The sequence below is a fragment of the Carassius auratus genome, chromosome 16 (assembly GCF_003368295.1).
Source record: "Carassius auratus strain Wakin chromosome 16, ASM336829v1, whole genome shotgun sequence".
Taxonomy (NCBI): domain Eukaryota; kingdom Metazoa; phylum Chordata; class Actinopteri; order Cypriniformes; family Cyprinidae; genus Carassius; species Carassius auratus.
Window position 1 is genome coordinate 9,236,783 of NC_039258.1, and position 25,949 is coordinate 9,262,731.

Sequence of the window (25,949 nt, forward strand, 5' to 3'; positions counted from 1 at the left end):
GTATGAAGTGTAGTTTGTCAGTGCTCAAGGTCAGGCTCATGCGCTGTCATTTAAAGTCTTTGATGGATGTGTATAGATCCTTTCATATAGGATAAATTAACAGTGAGTTATATTAACTTTAAATTGTTAGAGTGCCACATGCCAAGCTTTATATATCTTTGACTGTTTTGTGGCATGCCCCTTTTACCCACAGTGTCTGGCTTCTGTATAGTTTTATGCTTAAGTACTCCAGTGCACATCTCCTTCACACTTCCAGACAGTATGAGTGTTTGGCATGTTCCAGTGCGGACCGATCAGGATGGATCAGATGCAGAGGAGGAGTGTAGATTTAGATAGAATGGGGCCATACAGTGAGTGTGACTTCATGTTGTGGCAGTACTGTTCTTATGACGGCTTGCATGGGATTCCCCTTTGGCCAAAGAATCGAGCTGATACACTGAGCCTGGAGTGACACATCACTCTCCCTGCCTTTATCCTAAGTTGTTTTCCTGTCTGTTCCTTCCTCATCATCTGTCTCCAACACAGTCATAATGCACCCTGCATCTACACCTGTTGATTGTGTGCACAAACAATGGAGAAACAAAACATACAAAATGATGTGATGCTCAGAGCTTTATTGTGGACAAGCAATGCAAGATGCAAGCTGATCTTTGGTTTGTAAGGCACGCACATCTGAAGGCATGATTGGTGAGCAGAATACACCACTACTCTTCTTCATCAGCAGCTCCAGAGATGGAATACGATTTCTCCAGTGTGTTGCTCTCCAGCGTGTCGTCCTCAGCTTTAACGGTTCTGTGGGAAAAAAGCAATGCAGAATCTAAGTAGCCTAAAATAAAAATCTAAAACAGAACACTTTTTATTTAATAAAGAAATAATATGTAAAGGGAGATACGGGAATGGGATTGGAATTTGACTTAAGGTCAGAACTGAAGTTCATGCACGAACACATGCAAACCACTAAGTCACAGCTCTGACAGAAAGCTTGATTTTAATGCTACCTGATAAGCACAGTCTTCCTCTCAGTCATCTCCACAGCCTGTTCTTGAGTGTAGTCTGCAGCGGCGCCTGGGTCGCCAACTCCACCAGTGATGCCATTAACAAGACCTACTCCAGCACCTCCGCCATTACCACCTTCGAGACTTTTGGAAGGACCATTGCCAATCCCTCCTCCAAGACCTCTGGTAAGCCCACTGTCTAGACCTCCTCCAAGACCTGTGGCTGGAACAACCCCAGGACCTCCAGCAACCCCTGCAACACCTGCTGCTCCAGAACTTTGAACACTTACGCTGCCGCTCATGAGGGACATGGTCTGTATGCCCTGCATCACAGAAGCAATGCGAGAGTCTTCACCCTCAATGAGCTTCCTGTGAACGAAAACAAAAATTTAGAAGGAAGGATTGAAGACAATTGAAAAAAATCTGTTACAGCATAAATTTGAACAGCAAGCATGATCCAAAAAGAACAACAGAATGGTACAGACAAAAATAAATAGAAGGAAACAGAAAAATAATTTATTGTCAGAAATGCATATCTCTAACACATGCAATACTAAAGGGTCAATAAAGTAAAAAGATCACAATGATTATAAAGTATACAGAAAAATAGCACAAAAAATAAATAACAATCAAATTTACAAAATAGGTTTCCATATGTTTCTGAAATAATTGTCACTTGTCATTAACTTCTGGTATGTTTTAAACTGAAAGCTGCGAGTGGTTTTGGAGTGTGGTATTTGTTTGTATTTAAAGAGATTTTCAAGTATCTAAAATCTACCTGTATGTGGTAATTTCAATCTCCAGGGCCATCTTCACATTGAGCAGATCTTGGTATTCACGCAGGAGCAGTGCTGTCCTTTGTTTGGAGGATTTCAGCTCAAGCTGCAAGGCTTCAATTCTTGCCTGAAAATTTTTTAATAAAGATCTGAAGTCTTAAGAAATGCTAGAATCATATTTATATTCATGCATATGCTCAGATTCTTTTTATTTATTTATTTATTTTATTTTACTTTATATGTAGGCCAAGGCATGCTTATATGTGACTCAGTTTCTCACCTGGAGTTCCTCTAGATCTTTTCTGTACTTTTCTTGAGTCTCGCGAATCTGTGCTTCCAAAGCCTCATTTTTGGTTTTCATAGAGTCCAGATCACGCTCCTTATTTTGAATCTAAAAATAAGTAGAATATTAAAAACAAGAGGAAACAACGAATGACTGTTATACTGTAATAATTTTGAATTTGGTTATATTGCCCAATTTAAGCATGTATCAATAATGGTTACTTACGTCCTTCTTAGCAGTTACAATTTCCTCTCGCACGCTACGCGTCTTGTCCACGTGTTTTGACGTTTTGTTGTTGAGATCATCAAATTTAGTTTTGTACCAAGAGTCCATTTCCTGCAGAAAAACTGTTTTGTTAAATGAAGTATTTCGTTTAAACATTTAACTCAGTATTTTGCTTGTTTTTTATTTAGTTTTTTTTTTTTTTTTTTTTTTTTTGAAGCTTTTCACACAAACTTAATTCCACAAAAAAATCAAAATAAAAAATAAATATAAAATAAAATAAATAAAAAAACATGCCACCACTTTCATTTTAAACGTTTAAGATGGAAAACACATAGCAACATTTTTAACTGAAATATTTTAATTATGTATACAGAAACATTCAAACATTTTCCAATATTTTCCAATAGAGATCATGTGAGAAATCCTCACCTGTAAATTCTTCGCGGCAATGTCATCATACTGGTGTTGGATCTGCTGGATGGCGCTGGAGAGGTCTGGGAGGCTGTAGGCGTCTGCTGCTGAGGCGTGGACCACATATATCTGTTTCATAAGCTCCTCGATTTCCTGTATATGTGCGGTTTTGAAAAAAATAATCATTTATCTATTTATTTATTAAGGGCAATACAACTATTTTGCGTTTTAATTACCTCTTTGTGTACTCTTCGAAGGAATTCTAGTTCCACCTCTAGGTTTTCTAGCTGCTTCTCCAAAGCGATGCGCGCGGCGGTGGCGGCGTCCACATCCTGAGGTGATAAAAGATGTTCACCTCACTCTACCTCATTCTATAACTAAATGTTTTCAGACAATTTTACGGTAATCATACCGGACGGAAGGCTTCAATATCAAGCTCGGCTTTCTTCCTCATCTCCAAGGCCTCCTCGTATTTCACCTTCATCATCTCCAGCTGACCCGCCATAGCATCCTTTGCAGCGATAGCAAGGTCCTTTAAAAGTAATTATAGGTATTGACTGTGTCTTAGTCTGATACTATTTCCCCCTCAATACGAATCATTACCTGTTCCCTCCCTCTAAAACAACCATATTCTGCTCCAAAAATAGCCCAGTGTAAATATTTATAAAACATTTATTTAATTTAGGCAAATTAATTCACGAATACACGTTAAACATGGCTGCATGTTAATTTACCAGGTGTAGCTACATTTATTGTAGATCTTTACAATTTTATTTGATACCGGTATACTTAAGATTATATGTACCCGCTGTACTCTCATGTGGTCCGCCAGCCTCTTCAGCTCCTGGAGTTGCTCCTCGTACAGCAGGCGAAGGCCGGTGGGCTTCAAGTATCGATTCTTTAGGGCCTCGATTTCCGTCTCCAGCAATTTATTTTGCTGCTCCAGCGAACGGACCTTTGTTGCGACAGGAGAATAAGACAACACAGTACGCGTGTTATGTGCAATGTCTGTGTGCCCACAGAAGTGCGAATAATGCGCTTTATCTCGCGAGCCAGCAGTGGCATTTCCACACTGCCAGTGCCCGCGACGCATTCAAGCGTGGCCAAATCAGACAAATCCTGTCAAAGATGGCTCTAAAAATGAGGCTTGTTTCCACGAGCATTAAGAGCACTGTTAAATTATGTTGCTTTTTAAATTGTGGTATTAGTTATTAAGTATAGTAGGCTGTGTTATTCAAAATATGAATGGCACCATTAACACTGTGATGAATTTAGTGTTTTAAATATGCCCCAAGGGCATACTAATTATGTGTGAGTACACTTGCCTTCTCGATGTATGCTGCCAGTCGATCGTTGAGCAGAATCATCTCTTGTCTCTCACCGGTTCGTGTGTTCAGGAATTCACGGTTTTCTGCAGAAGCCTGGTCGAGATCGACCCCTGGACCCCCTCCGCTAAGACAGATGGATCCCATTCCGACACTGCAATTAGTTCAGATTTATCAGAACGTGAATTCCTAAGGTAAAATGAGATGTGAAGTGAATGCAAGGTAAAGTGTGGATGATATGGGAAAGATGCAGTTGTTTGTCACTTTTGTTATTATTGGGTCACACAATTATTGAGGGCGCTTGACTTTTCTAGAGGCCTTGTGTGATTTTTATCGGATCAGTAAATACAATTTAAAAAAAGTGTTCATGTTCTAACAAAGAAGTAAGTTGCAACCAAACAACAGAATAGGCCTATGTATATTTGGCAGTTGAAAAATCTCTCTAATTATAAGGCAGATCATCTCCTAAATGCCATAAAATATGAATTACTTTGAGATGAAGAAGAAGAGAAAAAATAATTCTGTATAGGTTAAACAAATTGCATTTCGTTTAATGCATGTAATGATTTTCTGCTTTGTTCCTTTATTTATCTGTGCAGGCAGGATGGGCAATGCTTACCCAGTCATAAAGGGCTGACTGCGTGAGGATGAGATGGTCCTCCGACCCAGTGCCATGCTGCTGCTGACAGCTCTGGCTTTACGGGTGTAGCTGGCTGAACGGCACCTCCCGACATCCCGTCTGATGGGAGAAGGGCTGCTGACCCTCACCTGGTAAGAGGAGGTGCTGGTGTCCTCGAAATGCCGGCGATAGGATGAGATCCTTTCTGGGCTGCGACTCATCATGGGCAAGTGACTAAATGTTAAGGCCTTGCTGTGTGTTGATCTTCCTCTTACAAGCTCGCAAATCCAGACTCCCAGAGATCCAGGCTTTTTATACTCTGTATAAACATGAGTCAATGCTATGGGAATGTTGAGCCTCTGCTCAATCAAGAATTAGTACTGTCACTCAAACATCTGTCAGGGTCTTGAGAGGTGTTGAATAAAGGGGTAAATTATGAGACAAGGTTTCATTAGAGGTGTAGTCGTGATGTGATTTGATATGTAGGGTTTTAATTACACATGCTTCTCGATAGGGCAAGGAGTAATGTCACCAGGTCAATCTGAGCAGAGGGAGATGACACTAATGTGGTCACTATTTACATGGCAGAATGTGCAAAACTAGAGTGTGCCTGTCTGAGATTCATGCTTGAGATGACTAAAGAATGTAAGTGGGGAATTACAAAGTCCTTAGATTCTTTAATCAGGATCTAAAAAATATTTCAGCTGAAATATGGTCTAATTTTTAATCATTACAGAACTCTTTTTTTTTTTTTTTTTTGAGAATGCTGACCGAATGTGGTTTATGAGATTCTATCCAACTATCTAAGATTTGCCAGGCAAGTGGGAGGAAGGCTGGGTCTACATCTAACTGAGATGTGAGCAGTGGCTAAATGAGCTCAAACACTCAGGCGTTATTTTACTCCTGCTGTCTCGTTCCATTACAGTACATTAGTCACTCATCCCTATAGCAGTGCTCACACAGAAAAAACAAACTATGACAGCATTGGTAAAGACAATAGACTATCCTCTTTATTGCCAATAATAAGCCACTGTTATATTTGTCTGCTCATGCTGCTTTGCTCACTTTTATTTAAAAAAAATTTTTTTTCAGATTCACCAGTAAGAGACAGCTTTGTCCCATCCACATTAATGGCATTAATTCTTATAAGCATAAACATATCAAAGACTAATACGACTACTGCACTCTCAGAAAAGAAAGTTAGTGAGGTATTCGCATGTTCATTAAAGGCACTATTTTTTAGTTAATAATTAGGTACAAAGATTTACCTTTGAAAGTATACTGCCCCATGTTGACAGATTTTGTACCTCTTTTAGACAATCTTCTTTGATTATATAATGGCAGTGCCCTATACAGCTCATTATCATTAGTCACAGATTACACTGAAAAATGCATAAGCAAATAAACATTAACAATATCATTAAAAATTTAAATGTAATTTATTCCTGTGATGAGAAAGTTGTCCTGCTTAATATTTTTGTTAAAAACATTAATTCAATCAGGATTCTTTGATGAATAAAATATGTATTTGCACATAAATTAAAGTTTTTTTGTAGTTCAATAAAAAAAACTGTTCATCTGATTTTTACATTATGTGAAGAAAACTTGACTAATTTTTTCCTGTGCAAAACTGAAGCCACTAAATTAAGTATTGATATTCATATTCGTAGCACAGATGATGAAGGACGAGTTACACCCTGCATTCTAATATTTATTTCAATTTTACATTAAAGTAAAAAAAAGTTTTTTTTTAAACAGTGCTATGTTGACTTCATAAATCACTGAATAAAATGCATACATTTTTCCCCCTGTTATTTGGATTGCCTTCTCAAAATATTTAGGTTTAACTATTAGGCAAATAAACAAGAGCCCTATGAACAGAAGTTATAACATACACACTGGCCACTGCACTATCCATTCAAATTAACCACATCAAATAAAATATCATTATAGAATGTGCACTATTCATCTTTCAGACTTAACAAAAAAAGGTTTTATTTATTAATGTTTTGCCCATTTTTGCCTTCCACCTGGATAATGCTGGACCCTACAAGAAGACAGAGACAACTTAGACAACTAAAGCCAACAGAACTTCAATATAGAGCACTATAGCATATTGATCTTAAACTGGTTTTAATGTGCAATTTCTTTTATTCAGAAAAAGCATTTTATAAAAATACATGCCACTGAAGCTGAATAGTATTCATTATTTGCATCAGTCTCTTTGAGTAGACCTGCAAACATAACACAAAACTATTGTTTTGAACCATACTCTGGTTGCATATAAAAAAAAAAATATTTTAATAAAATATAGTTGGAAAATGTTACATTTAATTTTGGCCTATGGCCTGCAATAAGGTTTAAATTTTGGCTCATCATAGTAAAAAGTAAAACGTTTGGGCAGCCCTTCATTAAAATATTGTAATCATGCCTTATTGTATATTAACTGTTCACTTTGTGACCCCGGTATGTTCCCATATTCCCTGAGTTCCCACGGCTCACGGACGTCTATAACCACACTGGAGTCTTCTACTGCTCTTAGGACACATCTACTGAAGGCTGGCTTGAAGAGCTGAGATTTCGTAATGAACTACCATCATAACGAATTGTACGCATGCGCACAACTACCTATTACCTTACCAGTTACGTTGGCTCCTCTTTCAAATCCCAAACTCGAATGCTTCTTTACTATTTATTTATTTTATATCGTTAAAATATCGTTATCTTTTCATTTTTTTTGTGAATCTGTTTAACAAAGTGCTATACTGTATTTTGATATAAGTAATTATGGTCAGGTGTATTGGATTATAGTGTGACAATTAATCTTAGTAGTGAAAGTGGACATGCAGGAATTAAATATTTAAGTAGCGGTACTTGGCTTGATAAGAAAATGTAGCCTACCTTTATTTTAATTTCTATATGAAAAATACATTATTATAATATTACTTGCATTACAAATACGAAAAATGCGAAGACAAGTGAAATGTGCGAATACAACATATAGGCCTAATGCATAGAGATGCTGCAAAGTGAAACTGATTCAATTATGCAAACAGTAAAATAAAATAGACCATCATAAAAAATAGAAAAAAGTTACGTTTTCTATATTATACTGCCCTTTTGCGCTAACATTTATACAAAACACCACAGCACTTTTTAAAACAACTCTTTTGTAACCACAGATATACAAACGAGTTTGGCCATACAAGTATCCGTAGTGCGTCGTTGAGGATGCGACCACGTGACACATGTGATACTTGTGCTTTCAGTTCTCCTCCAAATGCGACCAAATACGCGGACAAAATCTGTTAATCAGATTATAAACGGCGTCTCCGGATTACTCGATTCCTGATTGTCGAAGTGTAAGATCCGAAAACCAAAACCACAGGCAGAAATTCTTTCGTATTTCTAAACTTGGAAGCATATGTAAGTTAACAGCTTCGCTCTTCCACCTGGCCACTTGACAACTGACGTTCACTTGGTAGTGAGCCTGGAGAGGAGGGCACCATAAACAGGGTGAGCTGGGTTTATTACTGTAAGCCAAAGACATTTAATGTTTATAACTACTCTTTTGGAGCAACTTTGTGCTATAAACAGTTGTGACTTATTAAAGAATCAAAGGCCTTTAACCCAATATCGGTGCCTGCTGTCAATTGTATCAGTTACCTGGGCAAGTCTCAGGTTTCGTGCCCTTGTTTTCTTTGCCACAGCCCACAGTGGCTGTGCTAATAACTTATTTCCTTTGTGTGTCTTTATTATCCTCACTTCCTGATTCGTAAGTTCTAATTTATATGGTTGTACTGGAGACTTCCTTATCAAAATTGTATTCAAATGCTGTCCTCTTTGGTACAGTATACATGTGGTGTAAATAGGACTAAAAGTGACTGCAGTGTCTGCCTACTGAGATGGAAATGAACAATACTCAGGAGTGTCAATAGATTATATTAATTACAGTTTTTAAAACGATATGTTCTTCAGTGAAAACAAAAATTGTTGAGGGGAAAACTAATATAGTATTTTATTGTTATTTAGTTTGTTAGCCTTTTTTTAATTTTAGTTACATTTGTATTATTTAATAAAAATCCTGCCCTGTAGTTGCATTTATATATTTTTTTGTATAATTGTAGTTGATAGTTAATAAATCTTTTCATATATTTTAAAATTTTGTAAAAAAAAATGTGCCTATTAGTTATTTAAAAAATGTTTTAGTCTTTTAATGACAATGTCTCGTTTTAATATAATTATTTTAAATGAAAATTAATTTTATTCCCACCTTGTAAGCTTGCCAAGGCCCTCTTGTGAGCCCTGGCTCCCGGGCATGTGTTGTATGATAATGTTCAGAGTTTTAGGCTTCTGTGTACTCTCATACTTAGTGAGTGACTTTTTTTTCCTAGATACAAATGCGGCTGAAAGACCCCTTCTCTTTAAAAACCGCAGACATGACCAAGCGGTCTAACAAGCCAAAGAAGCCTCGTGATGAAGACTCTTCTGACGAGGTTGGCGGTAAGTTAAGGTTTCAATGTCCTTCCTCATTCCAGTACATTATTCATGGGACACTTGGTACTCATTTAAAAAAATCACAGAGGAGCATCTAAGGGATTTATCAGACATTAAGGATCTATCATGCATGAAGTTCATTTTGATTCAGATTGTAGGTTTACCAATGCTTGCACAGAGTTGTAAACTACATTTTGGTGCCATCCAGGGTTGACATGCCAGCATGTGAGCAGGGCTGTGGACCTCAGCTCAGTGAAGAAGGCAGTGACAGGCAGCCTGTGGTCTGTATGCTCCGATTGCCTTAAAGAGAGGAACATTCATGAGGGAGAACCGGCAGGAGCACATGACATCCTTGTGTGCCTCAAGTGTGGGTTCCAGGTGAGATCTTCTCTTTCTGCTGCAGTAATATATTGTGCTATGTAGGCGTTTTTGTCAGCGTGCAATGACAGGTTGCATGTATTTGATTGACAAATACAGTAAAATCAGTGAAATTGTAAACTATTATTACGATTTAAAATATCTGTTCTTTATTTTAATATATTTTAAAATGTAATTCATACCTGTGATGACAAAGCTGAATTTTTATTCATCATTAGTACAGTCTCCAGTAACATGATCCTTCATAAACCATTCTTGTTAATGATCTGATGCTCAATAAACATTTCTTATTCTTATCACACTTGTAACAGTACAACAGAAACTGAGATACAAATTTTTCAGGATTGGTAACTGGAAAATAACAGCATTTATTTGAAATATATATTTTTTTAACAATGTAAAAGCCTTTCACTCTCGATCAATTCAATGTGTCCTGGCTGAATAAAATTTATCAATGTATTTATAAGGGTCATATGATGTTGCTAAAAAAGAACATTGTGTTGTGTATTTGGTGTAATGCAATGCATTTATGTGGATTAAGCTAAAAAGAAAACACACACACATTATTTCCCACATACTGTACATTATTGTTTCTCCTCTATGCCCCGCCTTTCTGGAACGCATAGATTTTTACAAATCTCATCGTTCTGAAAAGCACAGTATGCTCTGATTGGCCAGCTATCCAGTGTTTTGTGATTAGCCGAATACCTGTTACGCCTCTCACCATACTGTGAATGACATGTGTCGTGCGCATATGACAAGACAAAAACAATAAAACCCTTTACAAATGAGGCATTTGTTGCATCCAGTGGGGACATAATTACTGATTATAATGACTTGTACTGTCTTTTTACGCATTGCGCTGCATAAACATAAAACCATGTCTGCCTTTGTGATCAGAGAAATGACAAACAACACGCTCAACTCTACACTGCTCTAAACTCGTGTTTGGATAGTCAGTGGCAAATTCTTTAAATATGAAATCGTACTTACAGACTGTGAGTTAGAACAACCAGCATTGTAGTCTACTCTCCCAGGTTCAGGAAGCAGTCCTCCGTAAGTAGGCTGCGCACATCTGAATATTTGGTTTGAACTGTTCTGGAACAGTGTTGTAAATACAACTTAACCACTGATTTCTAGATGTGTCCTCTTTTGGAAAACCCTAGAAAGTATTTTCTCTGCGACATAGCGGCAGCAACAACACTTTAGCGAGAATCAAAGTTTAGCCTTCTTTCTTTGCATAAACATTTGGGCGCCATTATACAAATCTTCCCTCACAGTGACATAGACGTGGGGGCGTGTTTAAGCGAGCCATTTTAGGAGGGTGTGGACAAGTCTTGACTTTTATAAAAAATATCTCTATGGGTTTGAGACTTTAGTCTTTGCATCTTTAAGGATCTCCTTTATTCACAAACAGCTTGTAACACTCCAAAGAGTAAGGAGAACGTGAAATCACATCACATGACCCCTTTAAAAAATATATCTTACACTGACCCCAAACATTTGAACATTGTTGTAAAAAGTAGAGATAAAAAATGATGGCTGGCCTAACACAGCAATGGCGGTTGGGTACTGCAAGTTTTAAAACCAAATAATGAAGTTTTATTAGGCCTGTGTGTAAAAGGTCATATTATTCACAGACTCCTGGTCCAAAGCATTTTATAAAAGTAATTGGAGTGTCCCTACTGTTTCCTTTGCATTTTACCCGCAGTTTTTGTACGGTACATTTAAGCCGTGACAGCACATTTGGCAATATGACAGGTTTGTTTGGCCTTGATTTGACAGTGTGTTAAAAAAAATTGTGTTTGCAATCACTCAATTTTATTGACCATGCTGAACAGAAAGAATTGTACTAAAACTTGTCCAAAACTTTTTTTTCCATCAAGAGTATTATATGGTAACCTTACTTCTGTGTCTCTCTCTTTCAGGGTTGTAACCAGGCAGAAACTCAGCATTCCACAAAACACCAGCAAGGTCATCACTCTGACTCTCACTGTATCACCATCAGCCTCAGTACATGGAAAGCCTGGTAGGAAATATCAACTGATACTGTATTCATGATTATTTATCCTTATGCGTTTTTTGAAAGATCACCATATAAGAAAAAGTTTGGGGCAAGAGCAAGGATGCATTAAAATTGATCAAAAGTAACAGTAAAGACATTTACATAGTTACAGTTTTCAAATAAATTCTGTCCTTCTGAACTTTCTATTCATCAAACATCTCAGTTTTAACAAAAATATAAAGCAGCACAACTGTTCCCATTATTGATAAATCAGCATATTAAAATTATTTCTAAAGACTGGAGAAATAGATGCTGAACATTCAGCTTTGCCATCATATTTAAAAATGTTTTAAGTTGTTGTATTTTGGATCAAATAAATGTGCCTTGATAAAAGCTTTAGTAAGCATGAGAGATTTTTTTTTTTTTAAACATAAACAATTCTTACGATCCCCAAACTTTTGAAAGGAAGTTGATGCTCTTTTGTAAAAGACATGAAAGGCATAGTAGATGTAAAAAATTCTCCTTTAACAGGTGTTTTGAATGTAAGGAAGAGCTCTCCACTCATTGCAATAAGAAAGCGCTGGCTCAGACTCTGGATTTCCTGCAGAAGCACTCAGCAAAGGCCACCTCAGGTAGTTATTTCACAGGAAAACAAGCAGAAGTGTGACTTTCTTTAATCATAGAAAAACACCTCTTTTTTCACCTGTGTATAGTAGTGACAGTCATTCACGCTGTGGTGGAGATTCAGCTTTGAAAAAATGAAAAATGTTCTTGTTTTCTAGTGTTGTATGGAGCTCAGAGAAGAGCAGATTTCTCTTAATTGGCTCTTTTAGAAGCTCCTCATTGTTTCTCTGTACATAGAAACGCTATGTCGGCACATCTGTGAGTCATTGACCTTTGTCCTGGCGGGATCACTGGTTTTTAGTTTGCCAGATACAATGAGGGACATATGTTTCATCCCACAGTTTTTAGGCAGCCTGAAAGCACTGTGATATTTCACAGGTAGAAACTTCTTCAATATCCTCTTCTATACTCACTTAAATTAAGTTTAATTTGTAGCACTTTTCACAATATATGAGGTATTTTACACTTGAAATAGTTAACCTTGGATCATTGTAACTCCTTGGTAAATTAAATCCTAGGTTATTTTGTCTCATTTGTGACTTTTCACACCACTTGTACTTTATTTAAAATCTTGTCTTTTTTACACAATGTTTCTGAACAGCATTAGCAACCATAATTGAATAAATTATGTTTGCAACTGATGCCATAAATCCTTCTTGGCTCACAGCATGCTGTGTTTCAGTTACTGTTTGAAGTTAATGCTCATAAATGTTATGATAATTATTGTAAGAAAGACATTTAAGTGCTCAAGACAGAAAGTACAATGACCCTCTCATTGAAAACGATGAGTTTTGTAAAAAATCAATGCATTTCATAGAAGCGGGGCATAGAAGAGAAACAATAATGTAGAGTATGTGGAAAATCAGTTTTTTGAACCTTTGTTACTAGCTGACTGCTTTCTTTCATAACAGCAGCTCCCCGGCTCCACCTAGAGGTCCAGCAGCAATGCTGCCTTGGATGCATGCGGAAGTTACTCTGTTACACATTTAGAATGAGTAGCATTTTCTCAGTTATTTCTCCACTTACTTGTCTTGTCTTGTCAAGTCTCAGAAAAGTTGTTTCCAAGATAATCAGATCCATGATCAACTAATGCTTTGTATGATTTTATTTTATTTTTTTAATTGTAAATTTGTCTTGTGGGTCAAATTTCACTCCAAAATTTGAAGAATAAAACATAATTAGAAAGGAGGAAATTCCTTTCATGTTTAAGAAAATGTTGCGTTTAAACTCATTGTTTACATGATAACATGCTGAAGTATCACAAAAATAATGTCACTATGCACATTACAGTTCAGACGTTTGTGGTCTGGAAGATTTTTTTTTGAAGGAATCAATACTTCATTATTCAACAAGGACACGTTAAATTGATCAAAATGTTAAAGATTTCAGTTTCAAATAAAAGCTGTTCTTTTGAACTTTTTGTTCATCAAAGAACCGTTTTTTTTTTTTTTCACAAAAATATTAAGCAAACATAATGTTATTAATAGTTCATGTTTCTTGAGCCCCAAATCTGCATTTTTTGATTAATCATATGACACTGAAGACTGAAAATTCGAATTTACCGTCAAATTATCCAATTTCATATATTTTGTTTTTGTCTTGTTGTTTTTACAATTTACATTTTGTTTTGCGAAATTGGAGTGAGGTATGACTTGAACATGTTCTTGCAAGTCTTAGGAGATTCATTCACCTATATCATTAATCCTGTAAAGCCTAGCTGAAATTATACAAAATAACATAAGAGTATGATCATATGGTTTAGTTGAGAAAACTATCTTAATTACTTTCTGTTACATCTGTCTGTCACGTTTTATTTGAGTTTCACCTCGTAAACGTGAGCTTGAATTCTCTGGTATGCAAACTTAGACACCTTCTCCAGTTTAGTTTGACAGTGAATGCCGAAGCACAGTGTCTGTTACACTTCTCATTTCCCTTTTCAGTGATCACCAAAGGCTAATGTATAAAATTTCACATAGCTGTGAAACATGCTACCACCTTGTCCTTGCATGATACTTAACAGTCATTAAATCCATTTCTGTCCCTGTCTGTGCCCTGATGATCTGGTGTAGCAAAGTTTAGCTCATTTAATCCCAGCATAACTGGTCAACCGCCATTCCAGTAGCAGCTAGGCTCTTGCTGGAGAAGCTGTGCTCCAATTCCGTTACTGCTGCATGGCTGCGCTCATTAATGGCATTAGACGCTTGAGCGATGCTCCTCGGTCGGATTCCCTGAAGAACAACTGCAGCTGTGTAGTGATCTGATCCTGAGCTCGGCTCCTCCCCCCGCCCTGCCAAATCTCCCATGATTCCTCGTCTCTCACTCTGAGCTTCAGGGAGAGGGTCTCATTTTCTTTAGGAGGAGCAGCTTGTTTCCAGCTTGCATTCTCTGCTGTTAAAGGGTTAGGTCACCCAAATTAAAAAATTTGACTGTGTTTTACTCAAACTCGAGACATCCTGGGTGTATGTGACTTTCTTCTTTCAGACGAATCCAGTCTGAGCTTTATAAACAATTGTTCTGGCTATTCCAGACTCTATCATTTTTAATATAACTCCGACTGAATTCGTCTGAAAGAAGAAAGTCATATAAACCTAGCATGTCTTGAGTTGTGTAAAACAAAAGCTAATTTTCATTTTTGGGTGAACTAACCCTTTAAAAGTTGGTGGATGTTGTGAGAAGGACTTTTTGCTTTTGAGGTAGCAGTTGTAATCACATTTACTACAAACATAAGAACACAAAACTCAGTTGTGATTATTTCACAACTACGCTTGGGAAATAACTTTTTATTATTTATTTTAGTGGAAAACCAGTCCACTCCAGACAGAGTCAAACAGACTCAATCATCTTCGCAGGATGATTTTGAACATATTCAAACAGCTTGGTGTTCACTGGATGATAATTGTTTATAATCTCTGATCTGATCAAGCCCGAGAGTCTCCCCGAGCCAATAGATACCAAGACAGAAAAGGGAAAAAACGTTGCACACTTGGTGACTTTCTACTGGTGAGGACTAGAAGGTAGCTGGTGGTGGTCTGTGGTATTTGGCCAGAGTTGGGCCACCTCCTGCCCACATCCTTCTTACCTAGCTCTTTAAATTACCTGTTGCCATTCTTCCATGCTCATTGTTCCTAGCGAGCTGACTAAATGAGGGAGAAACGGGCGTCCATTGTGGCTGTGAAATGGACTGGCGCTGGCATAGAGGAGTCGGTGAAATTGCATTTCTGCAAAATTTGAAGGCCATGGTTTTTTTAGACACAGCCTGTTGTTGTGTTCGCGTTTTCTCATAGACTCGTGGCACAAAAGAGCCCTAGTGAGAATTTTCCAGAATCCATAATAGTTTTCCACAACAACAGCAGGGAGAAGAAAGAAAATCTATTAACTGCGCTCTCTCACCAAAAAGGCCTTCAGCTCAAGTACCAGAGTCTTGGTAGAAAGAGACTTGACCTCAGAGAGCCAGGCTTTTGCTTGAAACACAGCTGGGAAGGCTTTGTTTGAGGAAATTAAAATGTTTTTGCTTCAATAGGCATCAGAGGCTGGCACATGCAGCAGTTGAATCTTCATTTGCTTTTATTGATTTTCAGTCTCATTTCATATTTCATGAGGTGAGGGTTCAAACTTATTTTGCTTTACATTTCTTGTTTTTATTCATGTATTCTTTTTCCAAACACCGTTGTAAATGATTTGCATGAAAATCCTGAGTAAGTGGATGATATTGAAATTAGCATAGAATTGCACCTTGTACTCTGGGTCTCTTTAGTAATCCCTTATGGTTCCTAAACCATTCTAAAACTGCTAAGCACTTAAGCGCATAGTTACATTTACATTTAGTCATTTAGGCCAAAAATGAAAATTCTATCATTAATTGCTCAACCTCATGTTGTTCCAAACCTTCATTCATCTTCGGAATACAAATTAAGATATTTTTGATGAATTCCTAGTGCCATTTTGCAGAGTATAACAGTCTTTAATGATGTTTCTCTGGGTTTGGGCTCTTTCCCGAGCTCGGAACCCTCCCTCTCGACAGCATGCCAAATATGCTACTAATTGCTTAATCTTATTATATGTTAGTGCGAACTCGTCGAGCAACGCATGTACGCGGATACTTTATTTACCTTCAGATCAAAGCTTAAACAATGTATCCGTGTACGATGATGCTGACACAGAACAGCATGCATTGTTTACATTTGTGATATTCTCCAAAATGGCGCTATTGGGTGACACGGAGGAGATGGAAATTGTTGATTAAAGTCATTATTTTTGTTTTCTTTGTGCACACAAAGTTTTCTCGTAGCTTTGTAAAATTATGCTTGAACTAATGATGTCACATGGAAAATTTTAACCATGTCCGTGCTACGTTTCTGAGCCTTGATCGTGTTTGGATCCGGAAAGCTCTCTTAATTCAGCAAAAATATCTTAATTTGTGTTCTGAAGATGAACAGAGGTCTTACAGGTTTGGAATGAAATGAAGGTGAGTAATTAATGACAGAATTAAAAAATTTTGGTGAACAACTATCCCTTTAACAAAGTAACATTTCGAAATAGGGATGCACATATATATATTTTTTTCCATATGAAATTGTGCATGTTTGTTATCCATATTTTAACATTTAGATTCCTTTTTCTTTGATTGAATGCTTACTTAAGGTAACTTCACCTGTAGCATTTAAACGTTTTCACATTTAAAAATGTTAATTTGTAAATTTATTTTCAAAATATTTGAAATTCAAAATAGAATTTTAATTCCAGCGCATCCCTATTTTCAAGTCTACTAAATGCCTCCTAAATTATATTTCTTTACTGGTTCAGTTTTTTTTTGTAACTTTTAATGTTGATTGTATTCATTGGAACTCATTAACCTTTATTTGTTGTGCACTTTTATGGTTTTTAAACCTTGTTTTACATTTAGTCTGCCGATGTTGAGGGTTTTACGGCTAAGTCTTGTTGATTACTAAGGATGATTAGCCTAGGGTGGAAGAATGCTCTTCTATTTAGGTCAATTCAGGGCCAACGTGAACAGCACATTTATATATGTGTGTGTGTGTGTGTGTGTGTGTGTATGTGTGCATGAAAGAATCAAGACGTTGGATACCCTTGGCCTCAGATGGCAATGAAACACGGTTTTCATGCCCCATGGCCACAACAAATTAACAAATTAATAAGACATTTGGTGTTGCTCGGCCTTCCTCATGACTGCTTGCTGTCTTCAGCCTGAGGAGAGCTGTCCTTCACTTAATGAGGAAAAAGGGACGATTTTCAATAGTGTACATGTTCAGTGCATTCACTTCTGGAAGTCTGTGCTTGACTCTTCTTGGCAAGTTCTTCACTGCAACGCATTAAACACTTTTTAGTTTTGTAACACTTGTTTCAATGCTTTTCCTCAAGCACCAATGAATAGTAGTGGTACTTTTATAACCTTTGGAGTTATGTATATGAAGCAAGTTATAAATAATTTCTTCTGTCAGTTGGTTGTCTATGTGGTTATTTACCCACCCTCATGTCATTTTAAGCTTGCTTTCTTGCACTAATAAATGTAAGATTTTAATCACAATTTCCAAGCTTCTTATATGATATAAAGCGGCTTATTTATTTATTTTCATTATTTAATATTCTCTATTATAGATCAGTGGTTGGGGCCTCCTTACTTTTTTGAAGGTATACAATGCATGTGAGCAGTGACGTGGCCCAACTGTGGTCACTGTTTGCTTCTATTGTATAAAGAAGAGCAGCTTAGACATTCTGCTCAATATTGTGTTTCACAATACGTTCTTTCTGGTTTAGGGTGGAAAAAAAGTGTTTCACAGTGCTTATGAAAGATCTTCCTTTTAAAACCATGAAACCACATTTACTTTGGTCAGGGTTTCTGTGGGGTCTTAAATTTAGTTTATCAAATATAAGGCCTAAAAAAGTCTTAAATTGTAGGAGAAAGTCTTAATTATGATTTCAAAAGGTCATAAATTTGGGGACTGAAAGACGAAAATTGCGATTATGGCTGAATGTTATGATTAAACTTCAGAAGACTAACTTTATGATTTCATTGAATAAACATGAGCGCTTCACATTCCAAGTTCAGTGCTGCTGCCTTGTGTTCTGCTGTTATCGGGGAAAGTTATATTTCTACCAAACGCTCAACCTGCTGGCAGAGAATGAATGAGTATTTTCAATACAATGGTTGTTTTGTTCAGAGTTCAGAACAATGCGAAAAATCGACCCATGTACTTACCCTTCAAACACGCAGGCTTTAAATGTGAACCGGTGGATCGATAAGACAATGCATTATAAAAATCTAAACATAGGGGTGTGCAATATGTATGGTCTGCGATATATCGTGATTGTAGTTTAAATGATGGGAGATATGAGTATATCGCGAAAAGCAAACACAAAACACACCTACAGAGTGCACGCATATATTAAGTGATGAAGTTTAGTAGGTTAGACTAGTGTGTGTTCGTGCATTTAGAGTGCCTTCTTTCTTTGCATGCATTAATCAGTCTATTAAAATGCATTTATATTTATCACATAATTTAAGATAGGGGGCAGAAAATTCATATTTACATAATTTCATATAGTTAATCACATGAAGTCTATCACATGAAGAGTGCAGTTTCTTTCCTCCAAAGCAAGCATGATTACAAATGTGATATTGATTTTATACAACAATTGAATAAACAAGTAGTTAATATTAAGAGATTACGTTTTAGACACCATATATCCTGGTTTTGCTCTATTTCTCAAAAGAAAATAAAAATAAATAAATAAATAATTTCCAACACAGCCTTTGTTTTACGTCTCTGGGCTACTTGACGCTGTTTTGTTCCTGAATGGCCAATATCTAAAGTCTATCAGTTTATAAAACTTTGTTTTTGTGAAAACTTGTATCTGAACTGTAAGTTATGCTTTTTACAGTAATTTTATGGTATTTTAAAAGTACCTTATCTAGTTTGCTTTGTCAATTCTTCCACATGTACAGCACATACATGCAGAGAATTGAAATTGCATTATTTTCATACATATAACACTAACAGTAGAGCATAAGGGCATGTAAAAATAAATAAAGTACAGTTAAATAAAGCAGCACAAGACACATGGCAGAGAGTGCAAACCAGTGAAGTAAACAAAAGTGCAAAAGAGCTTATTCAGACTGATTTAAAGTGACAAAAAGCTCAGAGAGCAATTCTTTATTTAAACTGACTGAAGAGGTAGTTGAATGAGGTTGTAAGCAGACCAATGCTGCACAAAGTACCTGGTGCAGGTCAGAGTTTTGCCGCATTTCCACCAAAATTACCCTGAACAATTGTACCAGGAACTTTTTTCCCCAGGATCGGTATCCCCATAGCATCAGTGAGCTTGCCTTGGCTACAACAATTTTCCTCACTGTATATAAGAGGGGAGGGGGTTCAGAGCTTATATGGTACTATAGACATTACCCTACCCCACGCATATAGTATTAATTTTATATGTTCAGGTCTTAAAAAAGGTCTTAAAAGTCTTAAATTTGAGCTTAAAAATTCTGCAGAAACCCTGTTTGGCGCTTGTGCGTTTTATAGAGAGCTGGGTGGGGAGTAGTGGGATAGTGCTGATAGTTTAGGCTGCCCCGGGGACATGCTCCACAGTGTCGCTCCTGCCCATATTCGGTGGCTGAGCAAGGAGAGCCAGGTGGTGGTGCCGAGTGCAGGACAGTCAAGCGTGGCTGTGGTGCATGCTGACATTTGCCTTTGCTAACTGCTGCAGGGAGAGGAAAAATCTGTTTTTCCATATGCTTGTTCAGGGCACCCCCCCCCCCCACCCACCCAAGTCCCCTCTATGTATCTCCTTCGTTGCCATCCTGGCAGATGGCTCTCTGAACATTGTTTACCTTGATCAGTGGGCCCAGATGCGATGTAACTCCATAGGCATTCCCACATCGCACATTTATTCTCCTGGTCCATTCAAAAAATGGGACTGACAAGATGCAAATGTACCTTATTGCCATCACACTCACTCATTATCCTATTTGCTCATTGTATGAGCTGTGCGTCCCTCTTGTCCACACTTGTTTGCACCTCAGTGTTCCTGGACATATGGGCTCCCTCCCGAATGACTGTATGGACACAGACAAACTTCCAGATGTTTCCTTGTAGTGCTCCAGATGCTTTTGGCCCCACTTAGGAATAGCAGCACTCCTCTCTATTGTTTTGATGCCTGATTAACCCCTGTGAGAAAATCGTAAGGGCACAGAAGCTGCCTACTTTAGATTTTAATGGATTTTTTTTTTCTGAACAAGGCTTAATTCTGGGCCAGTTTGCAATAAGTGTGTTTGGATCTGCATAAAATTCGGGCAGCTCCAGAGAGCATTGTTGCACAAAGGAAATCCAATTTACGTCCTGAATTGGAGAAAATGGATTGACCTTGGGCTTTTCCTCGGATGTGGCGGTATGACAATATGGGTTCAGAAGGGGAGCTAAATAAGGTGGTCCTGGGGCTGTAATGTCATTTTAACCTGAAAGGTAACTCAAGACATTTTAGTTGCTTTCCCGATTTATGATATTACTTTTTCCACCCATCCATTTGCCTTGATATTGTCTGAATTTAAGAGATTATATTGCAGCCTTGAAGTCATTAAGATAAATCTGCATTGGGGAAAATATTTATTTGATCCCCTGCTGATTTTGTAAGTTTGCCCACTTAAAAAGAAATTAAGGATCTGTTATTTTTATGGTAAGATTATTTTAACGTATTGAGAGAGAATTTAAATTAAAAAAATCCAGCACATTATGTAGTGGTTAGAAATTGATTTGCAATTCAGTGAGTGAAATAAGTATTTGATTCCCAAGCAAAATTGGTGCAGAAATCCTTGTTGGTTAGCACAGGCAAGACATTGTTTTTTGTAGTTGGTCACCAGGTTTGCACACATCTCTGGCAGGACTCCAACTAATCTGTGGGATCACATAAGTATTTCCCCCACTGTATGTGTCAGCCTAGGTGTGTTTATGAAGAAGCCTGGTATTGTCCAGCAGAGATTCATCAAAGGCTGACATGCAGAAATGTCCCCCATCTCCACAAGCATTCAACAGCTTGACATGTCTATTATTGTACATTTTAAAGTGCCTTTTTTCATAATAGTTTGGAATAGTTGTAAAGGGACCTTCATGTGTAAGTGCTTTGGTTTTGTGTAGTTTGTCTAAAAGATGACCTCCAAGGCATCATGTTCCAAGTTGTTTACAGCTCGTCAATGTATGTTGTCCTCTTTGTGGATATTTCCAACAGGAGGTACCGTATGGGAGAAATCAATGCACACTAAGGCATGTAACAACTAATTTTATCCACTTTCTAAACAGAAATCATTCATGCAAGAATAAACCAATTGGGACACAAGAATGAGGCATATTATTCCACTTGAGGGCAAAACAAGCTGTAGATAGTACAAAACCTGCACTCATCTATATGATATGAATTACTTGAGATAATTTTGAAGCTATTTAGAGCACATTACATGAATACGGTACACTTGTGTCTCCAGCAAATATAATTGTATCAGTAATGGCAAAACAACATTTAAACCCAAATAAGTTATTAGAACTTATTGATATCAGTTTACGTGTGTCTAAGTTTTTAAAATCCTTTAAGTTGCAGTGCTGATACCAATTTTGGCATTTTGTTTATTAGTACATTTTTAAAATATATTTAGAATTTTGATGGAACATGTGGCTGCTTATTTACTTAATATTTATAAAAAGGTACATTTGGTTTCGTGCTCTTATGCATAAAAGTACTACAGAAGAGTATAAATAACAATATTTAGTAGATGCAAGCAGCAACATGCTGACTTTCTCTCATTCTTAGTGCCTTGGGTGCTTGTAGCTGTTCATTAATGCTTAATTTGACAGAACACTTGTGCTCTCCTTCACAAATGGTGCCAGTGAGTATAAAAATCAAAAAGAAGGGTCAAGAGCCATTCATGGATTCAGTGTTTTGTTAAGGCTTGTCCAATGCTTTGTTGCTAAAGGCCACCACCCAGTTTGACAACTGCTCCACCGATTAAAACTTTAAAAAATATCTTGCATTCAAAAATTGCAGGTAAGCTTCTGTTGTGTATATGTAGTCCACATTATTATTCATTGAGTTGCAGCGGTTTTTTATTTATTTTTTTCCAGTGGAACGTGCATAGTTGGTTTATGCATATAAAAGATAATGTCTCGTGAAGGCTAAGTTAATGGCTGCTTCATAATATTTGTTAATAAAAATATTCATGCAAAATATTCATCCAACCTATTTCAACCAATTCCATTCATTTGGAGATTTCTGGCCTTGGCACTGGTTTGTTTTCTCTCTTCGAGCTAGCAAATAAAATAAAATAAAAAAAATTAAATGGGATTTATTATTTTTTAATAAATACGATTATATTCTGAAAGTTTATTGTTTCATGGCTTTTTTTGGCCTTGTATTCTGTATGTCATTGTGTACAGGATATCTACTTTTTACGCACTACTTTCTGTCAGATTTATGTAACAAAATTGAGACTTCCTTTAAATGACTATCATCCAATTATCAAAGCTATTGTTTATTAAGAATTTAAATACACATTGTACAATATAAAATGTATATTTATTGGATGATGAAAGACTGTACAATACAGAAAATAAAAATACTGATTAAATGCTTAAGTTGATATTCAGTTAATTTATTGCAATTTGTGACATTCATTAAAGTATGTGTGTAATAGTCTTTTTTTTTCTTCAGAAATTTGATGATTTCACAAAGAAGCAGTAACTGTTAGAAATTGTTAAAATAAATGGCATTATAATTGTATCTGTATTGTTGAAAACCACAGGCGCTCTTTCGTGAGGGGCTAAGAGCTATTTACAGGACCGACTGCTCGCTATGAATTATCATGCAGGTTGCTTTCATGTCTCCTGAGTGTTGAAGTCAGTGCACCCGTCATTTCTCTGGAGTTTTGCTTTTTTGTGCAGAAAAACTGTCTCTTTCTCTCTCGGCGGGCCTTGTGTTTAGCCGCCTGGGCCAAGAATCTCCCACAGAGTCATGGCAGTAGCGGGGAGCAGCTGGGCTTGTTCCCTGCTCCCTAACCAGTGTAGTCTTATCCAGCTGTCATCTGCAGCCTCTCCCAGCTGCTACCCAGCATGTTAACCCATTTCTCCTGCAGAAAATCAGGCGCACACTGGGACCAGGTCCAGTCTAGATCTACACATAACAGAAGAACTGTTTTCATTTAATTAAATTAAAGTTTAAGTCAAGCTCTCAACTTTTTTTCTTTCTTTATTATTGCGCTGGAAGGTTTTAAATGTAGATGCTTTACTATATAATGTCCTAACTAGAGATTTGTTCATTTATATTCTGTTCTGTTCTTTTAGGAACAACTTCAAAATTTATCAGGTTCCGAGAGGAATCCGCTGAGTATGTAGACCCTCAGAGAGGGAAGACTCCAGTGAATAGCACACTTATCCCAGTCAAGGGCATCAACAACCTGGGTAACACCTGCTTCTTCAATGCTGTGATGCAGGTAAAATTTTGTCCAAGAACTCACATCACTCACCTGACTCTTTATTTGTGTTAGTTCTGTGTGTTTTGGGGGAAGCCAGCTTGTTTATGATCGGGGCAGTTACCACAAATTAATTTAAATATATTATGTGGAAGAGTCACTAAAACTGCACCTTCACCCTTGTGGCCTTGAGAAAACACCCTATTCTTGCTTTTTTCAGAGGGACAAACTTAAATAAGTAATTTCAATAAGATCACTTCAGATAATTTTACAAATGAAGCGAAATTAAATTAACAAATAAAACTATATGTATGTGTGCGTGTTTGCATTTTTTAAAGAAGTCTCTTATGCTCACTAAGTCTGCATTTATTTAGTCAAGAAAACAGTAATAATGTGAAATATTATTACAATTTAAAATAACTGTTTTTATATTTAAATATATTTAAAAATGCAATTATTTCAGTATTCAGTGTCACATGATCATTCAGAAATCATTCTAATATGGTAGTTTGGTGCTCAAGAAACTGTTCTTATTATCAGTGATGAAAACACTTGTGCTGGTTAATATTTTTGTGGAAACTCATCTTTGAATAAAAATAAAAAGCTGTTTGTGTGTTTTGGTTTAGAATCTGTCCCAGACCCACATGCTGAATGACCTAATTCAAGACGTCAAGGAAAAGGGACATAAGATTAAGATCTGCCCCCCTGCTGAGACTAAGTTGGTAGGTTCCAGCTATCATGGACTGGACTAGTCCCGTCTCTGACATAATCTCACTCATATTAAAATATGCAAAACGCCTCACTGCTCTGTGTTTGATATGATATGAGTGCTATGCTTTCTTACAGGTGCCACTTACAGTGACGTTGCCCAGCCCAGAACCCCTCACCTCAGCCATGTTCCTGTTCCTCCAAAGCATTAAGGAGCCTGGGAAAGGGCCTGTCTCCCCCAAGATCCTTTTCAACCAGCTGTGTCAGAAGTATGTTTACACTGTCGTCATTTGTAAATATACACTATGAAAGTCTCTGAAAGCTCTGTGCAACAGCAAATCTAAACTTATCTTATTGATTGGCACTGAACGCCAAGCGGTTTCAAGCCTCTCTTTTAAACCCAAATGGCTGGTTGGATCTCTGCTCTCAGGGTTGATTTTTTTTTAAAGCTGCGCACAGGCTAAACAGTTCACTGACTGTTGTTTAAACCTTGTTTGATCATGTTGAATGGTTGGGTGGCTCAGTCAGGAGCCTGCCAGGCAGTTGGGTGTCTCTCTGGTGCTTCTGTGATATTTAACTCCGCTACTGTGCCTTTATCAGACCTGTGGGTTTGCATATGTGTACATGTGCATTCTGCTCACCTGGCATCGTCTCAGCCTTAAGCGCACCAATCCATTTGAGTATATGTATTTGCACATCATTTGCACATTTACACATCAGCCATTATGAATGCATAAAACATGCACAGTGCTTTGAAAAAAGTAAACACTTCAAATAAAAAATAAATATGAATACTTTTGATTTTTGATAAAGTTAATATATAGAAATATGTTGAAAAAGGACACTTTCTTCACTTTCTCTTTTTCCAAATCCGTCTGATGTCTTTTATGTGTCCTACACATTAACCTTCAAAAGTTTGGGACCTGTAATAAATGGCGACGGTAGAAAGCAAAAGCGAAATCCCGGATATTATGGGTGATTTAGAAATCCCGGCCTGGCGCATTTTTAGGTCCAAAAAGAGGACATGTCCGGGGAAAAGAGGACTTGTGGTCACCCTAGCATTGATAATGTTTCCTATGCAATGATGTTAGCCAATCATAACAGTGACCGATTACTGGCAAACCTTAAAGTACCCACCACTTAAAAGCAGGTAGTTAAAGAGAGTTTCAGAATGAGGGTTCTAAATGAAAAAAGAAATGTTAAGGAGCATGCCATGACCCCTTTAAACACATAGAATTTCTCTACCTCAGATACATCTGTGGTGGACCCACATGGGCACACTTTGAGCACTCCAGAGCGGCAGCTCGTAGGGTCAAGTGAAGGCCTTCTGTGCTGCACAGTTTATGTGTGTGCGCTTGTGCGATCCAGTATGTCCTTGACAGGAAAGATCCTGTTTGTTTAATGTGTTTGTTGACTGGCAAACTACTGGTCACAGCTGTTGGTCGGATGAGGTACTTGAACTCCTGCGCCATCTTGAACACCATCTTGTACATTTGCTATGTTGGACAATGTGGCAGAATGGCATCTTTTGAGACCTCACGCTTTAAAGGAAAGTGTTTTCGAAGGTGGGATGAACACCAACCATAAAATGGGTGAAGAACAAGTAGCCTGTGTGTGTTTGTGTGTGCTACAC

At 37.3% G+C, this 25,949-nt stretch overlaps 2 protein-coding genes across 4 annotated transcripts in view; one reads left to right on the top strand and one right to left on the bottom strand.

The window, feature by feature from the left end:
• Window positions 1-667: 667 nt before the first annotated feature.
• LOC113116817 (glial fibrillary acidic protein-like) lies at window positions 668-4,855 on the bottom strand. The gene is made up of 11 exons (XM_026285137.1): window positions 4,635-4,855; window positions 4,016-4,169; window positions 3,496-3,645; window positions 3,103-3,222; window positions 2,927-3,022; window positions 2,709-2,843; window positions 2,280-2,390; window positions 2,052-2,162; window positions 1,774-1,898; window positions 999-1,364; window positions 668-792 (listed from the first exon to the last, which is right to left on the bottom strand). The coding sequence occupies exons 1-11, from the start codon at window positions 4,853-4,855 to the stop codon at window positions 705-707; spliced, it is 1,677 nt and encodes a 558-aa protein (XP_026140922.1). The 3' UTR covers window positions 668-704.
• Window positions 4,856-7,845: 2,990 nt separating this feature from the next.
• The window catches only part of LOC113116027 (ubiquitin carboxyl-terminal hydrolase 45-like), a 35,437-nt gene continuing 17,333 nt past the window's right edge, over window positions 7,846-25,949 (top strand). For 2 of the 3 annotated variants that reach the window (XM_026283852.1, XM_026283853.1), the window contains exons 1-8: window positions 7,846-8,150; window positions 9,029-9,137; window positions 9,340-9,509; window positions 11,438-11,538; window positions 12,046-12,146; window positions 23,481-23,629; window positions 24,235-24,330; window positions 24,455-24,585. In XM_026283852.1, the coding sequence (XP_026139637.1) occupies window positions 9,035-9,137; window positions 9,340-9,509; window positions 11,438-11,538; window positions 12,046-12,146; window positions 23,481-23,629; window positions 24,235-24,330; window positions 24,455-24,585 (851 nt within the window). In that variant the 5' untranslated portion in view covers window positions 7,846-8,150; window positions 9,029-9,034. The remainder of the gene's footprint in view (window positions 8,151-9,028; window positions 9,138-9,339; window positions 9,510-11,437; window positions 11,539-12,045; window positions 12,147-23,480; window positions 23,630-24,234; window positions 24,331-24,454; window positions 24,586-25,949) is intronic. The other variant, XM_026283850.1, reaches the window with a different exon arrangement.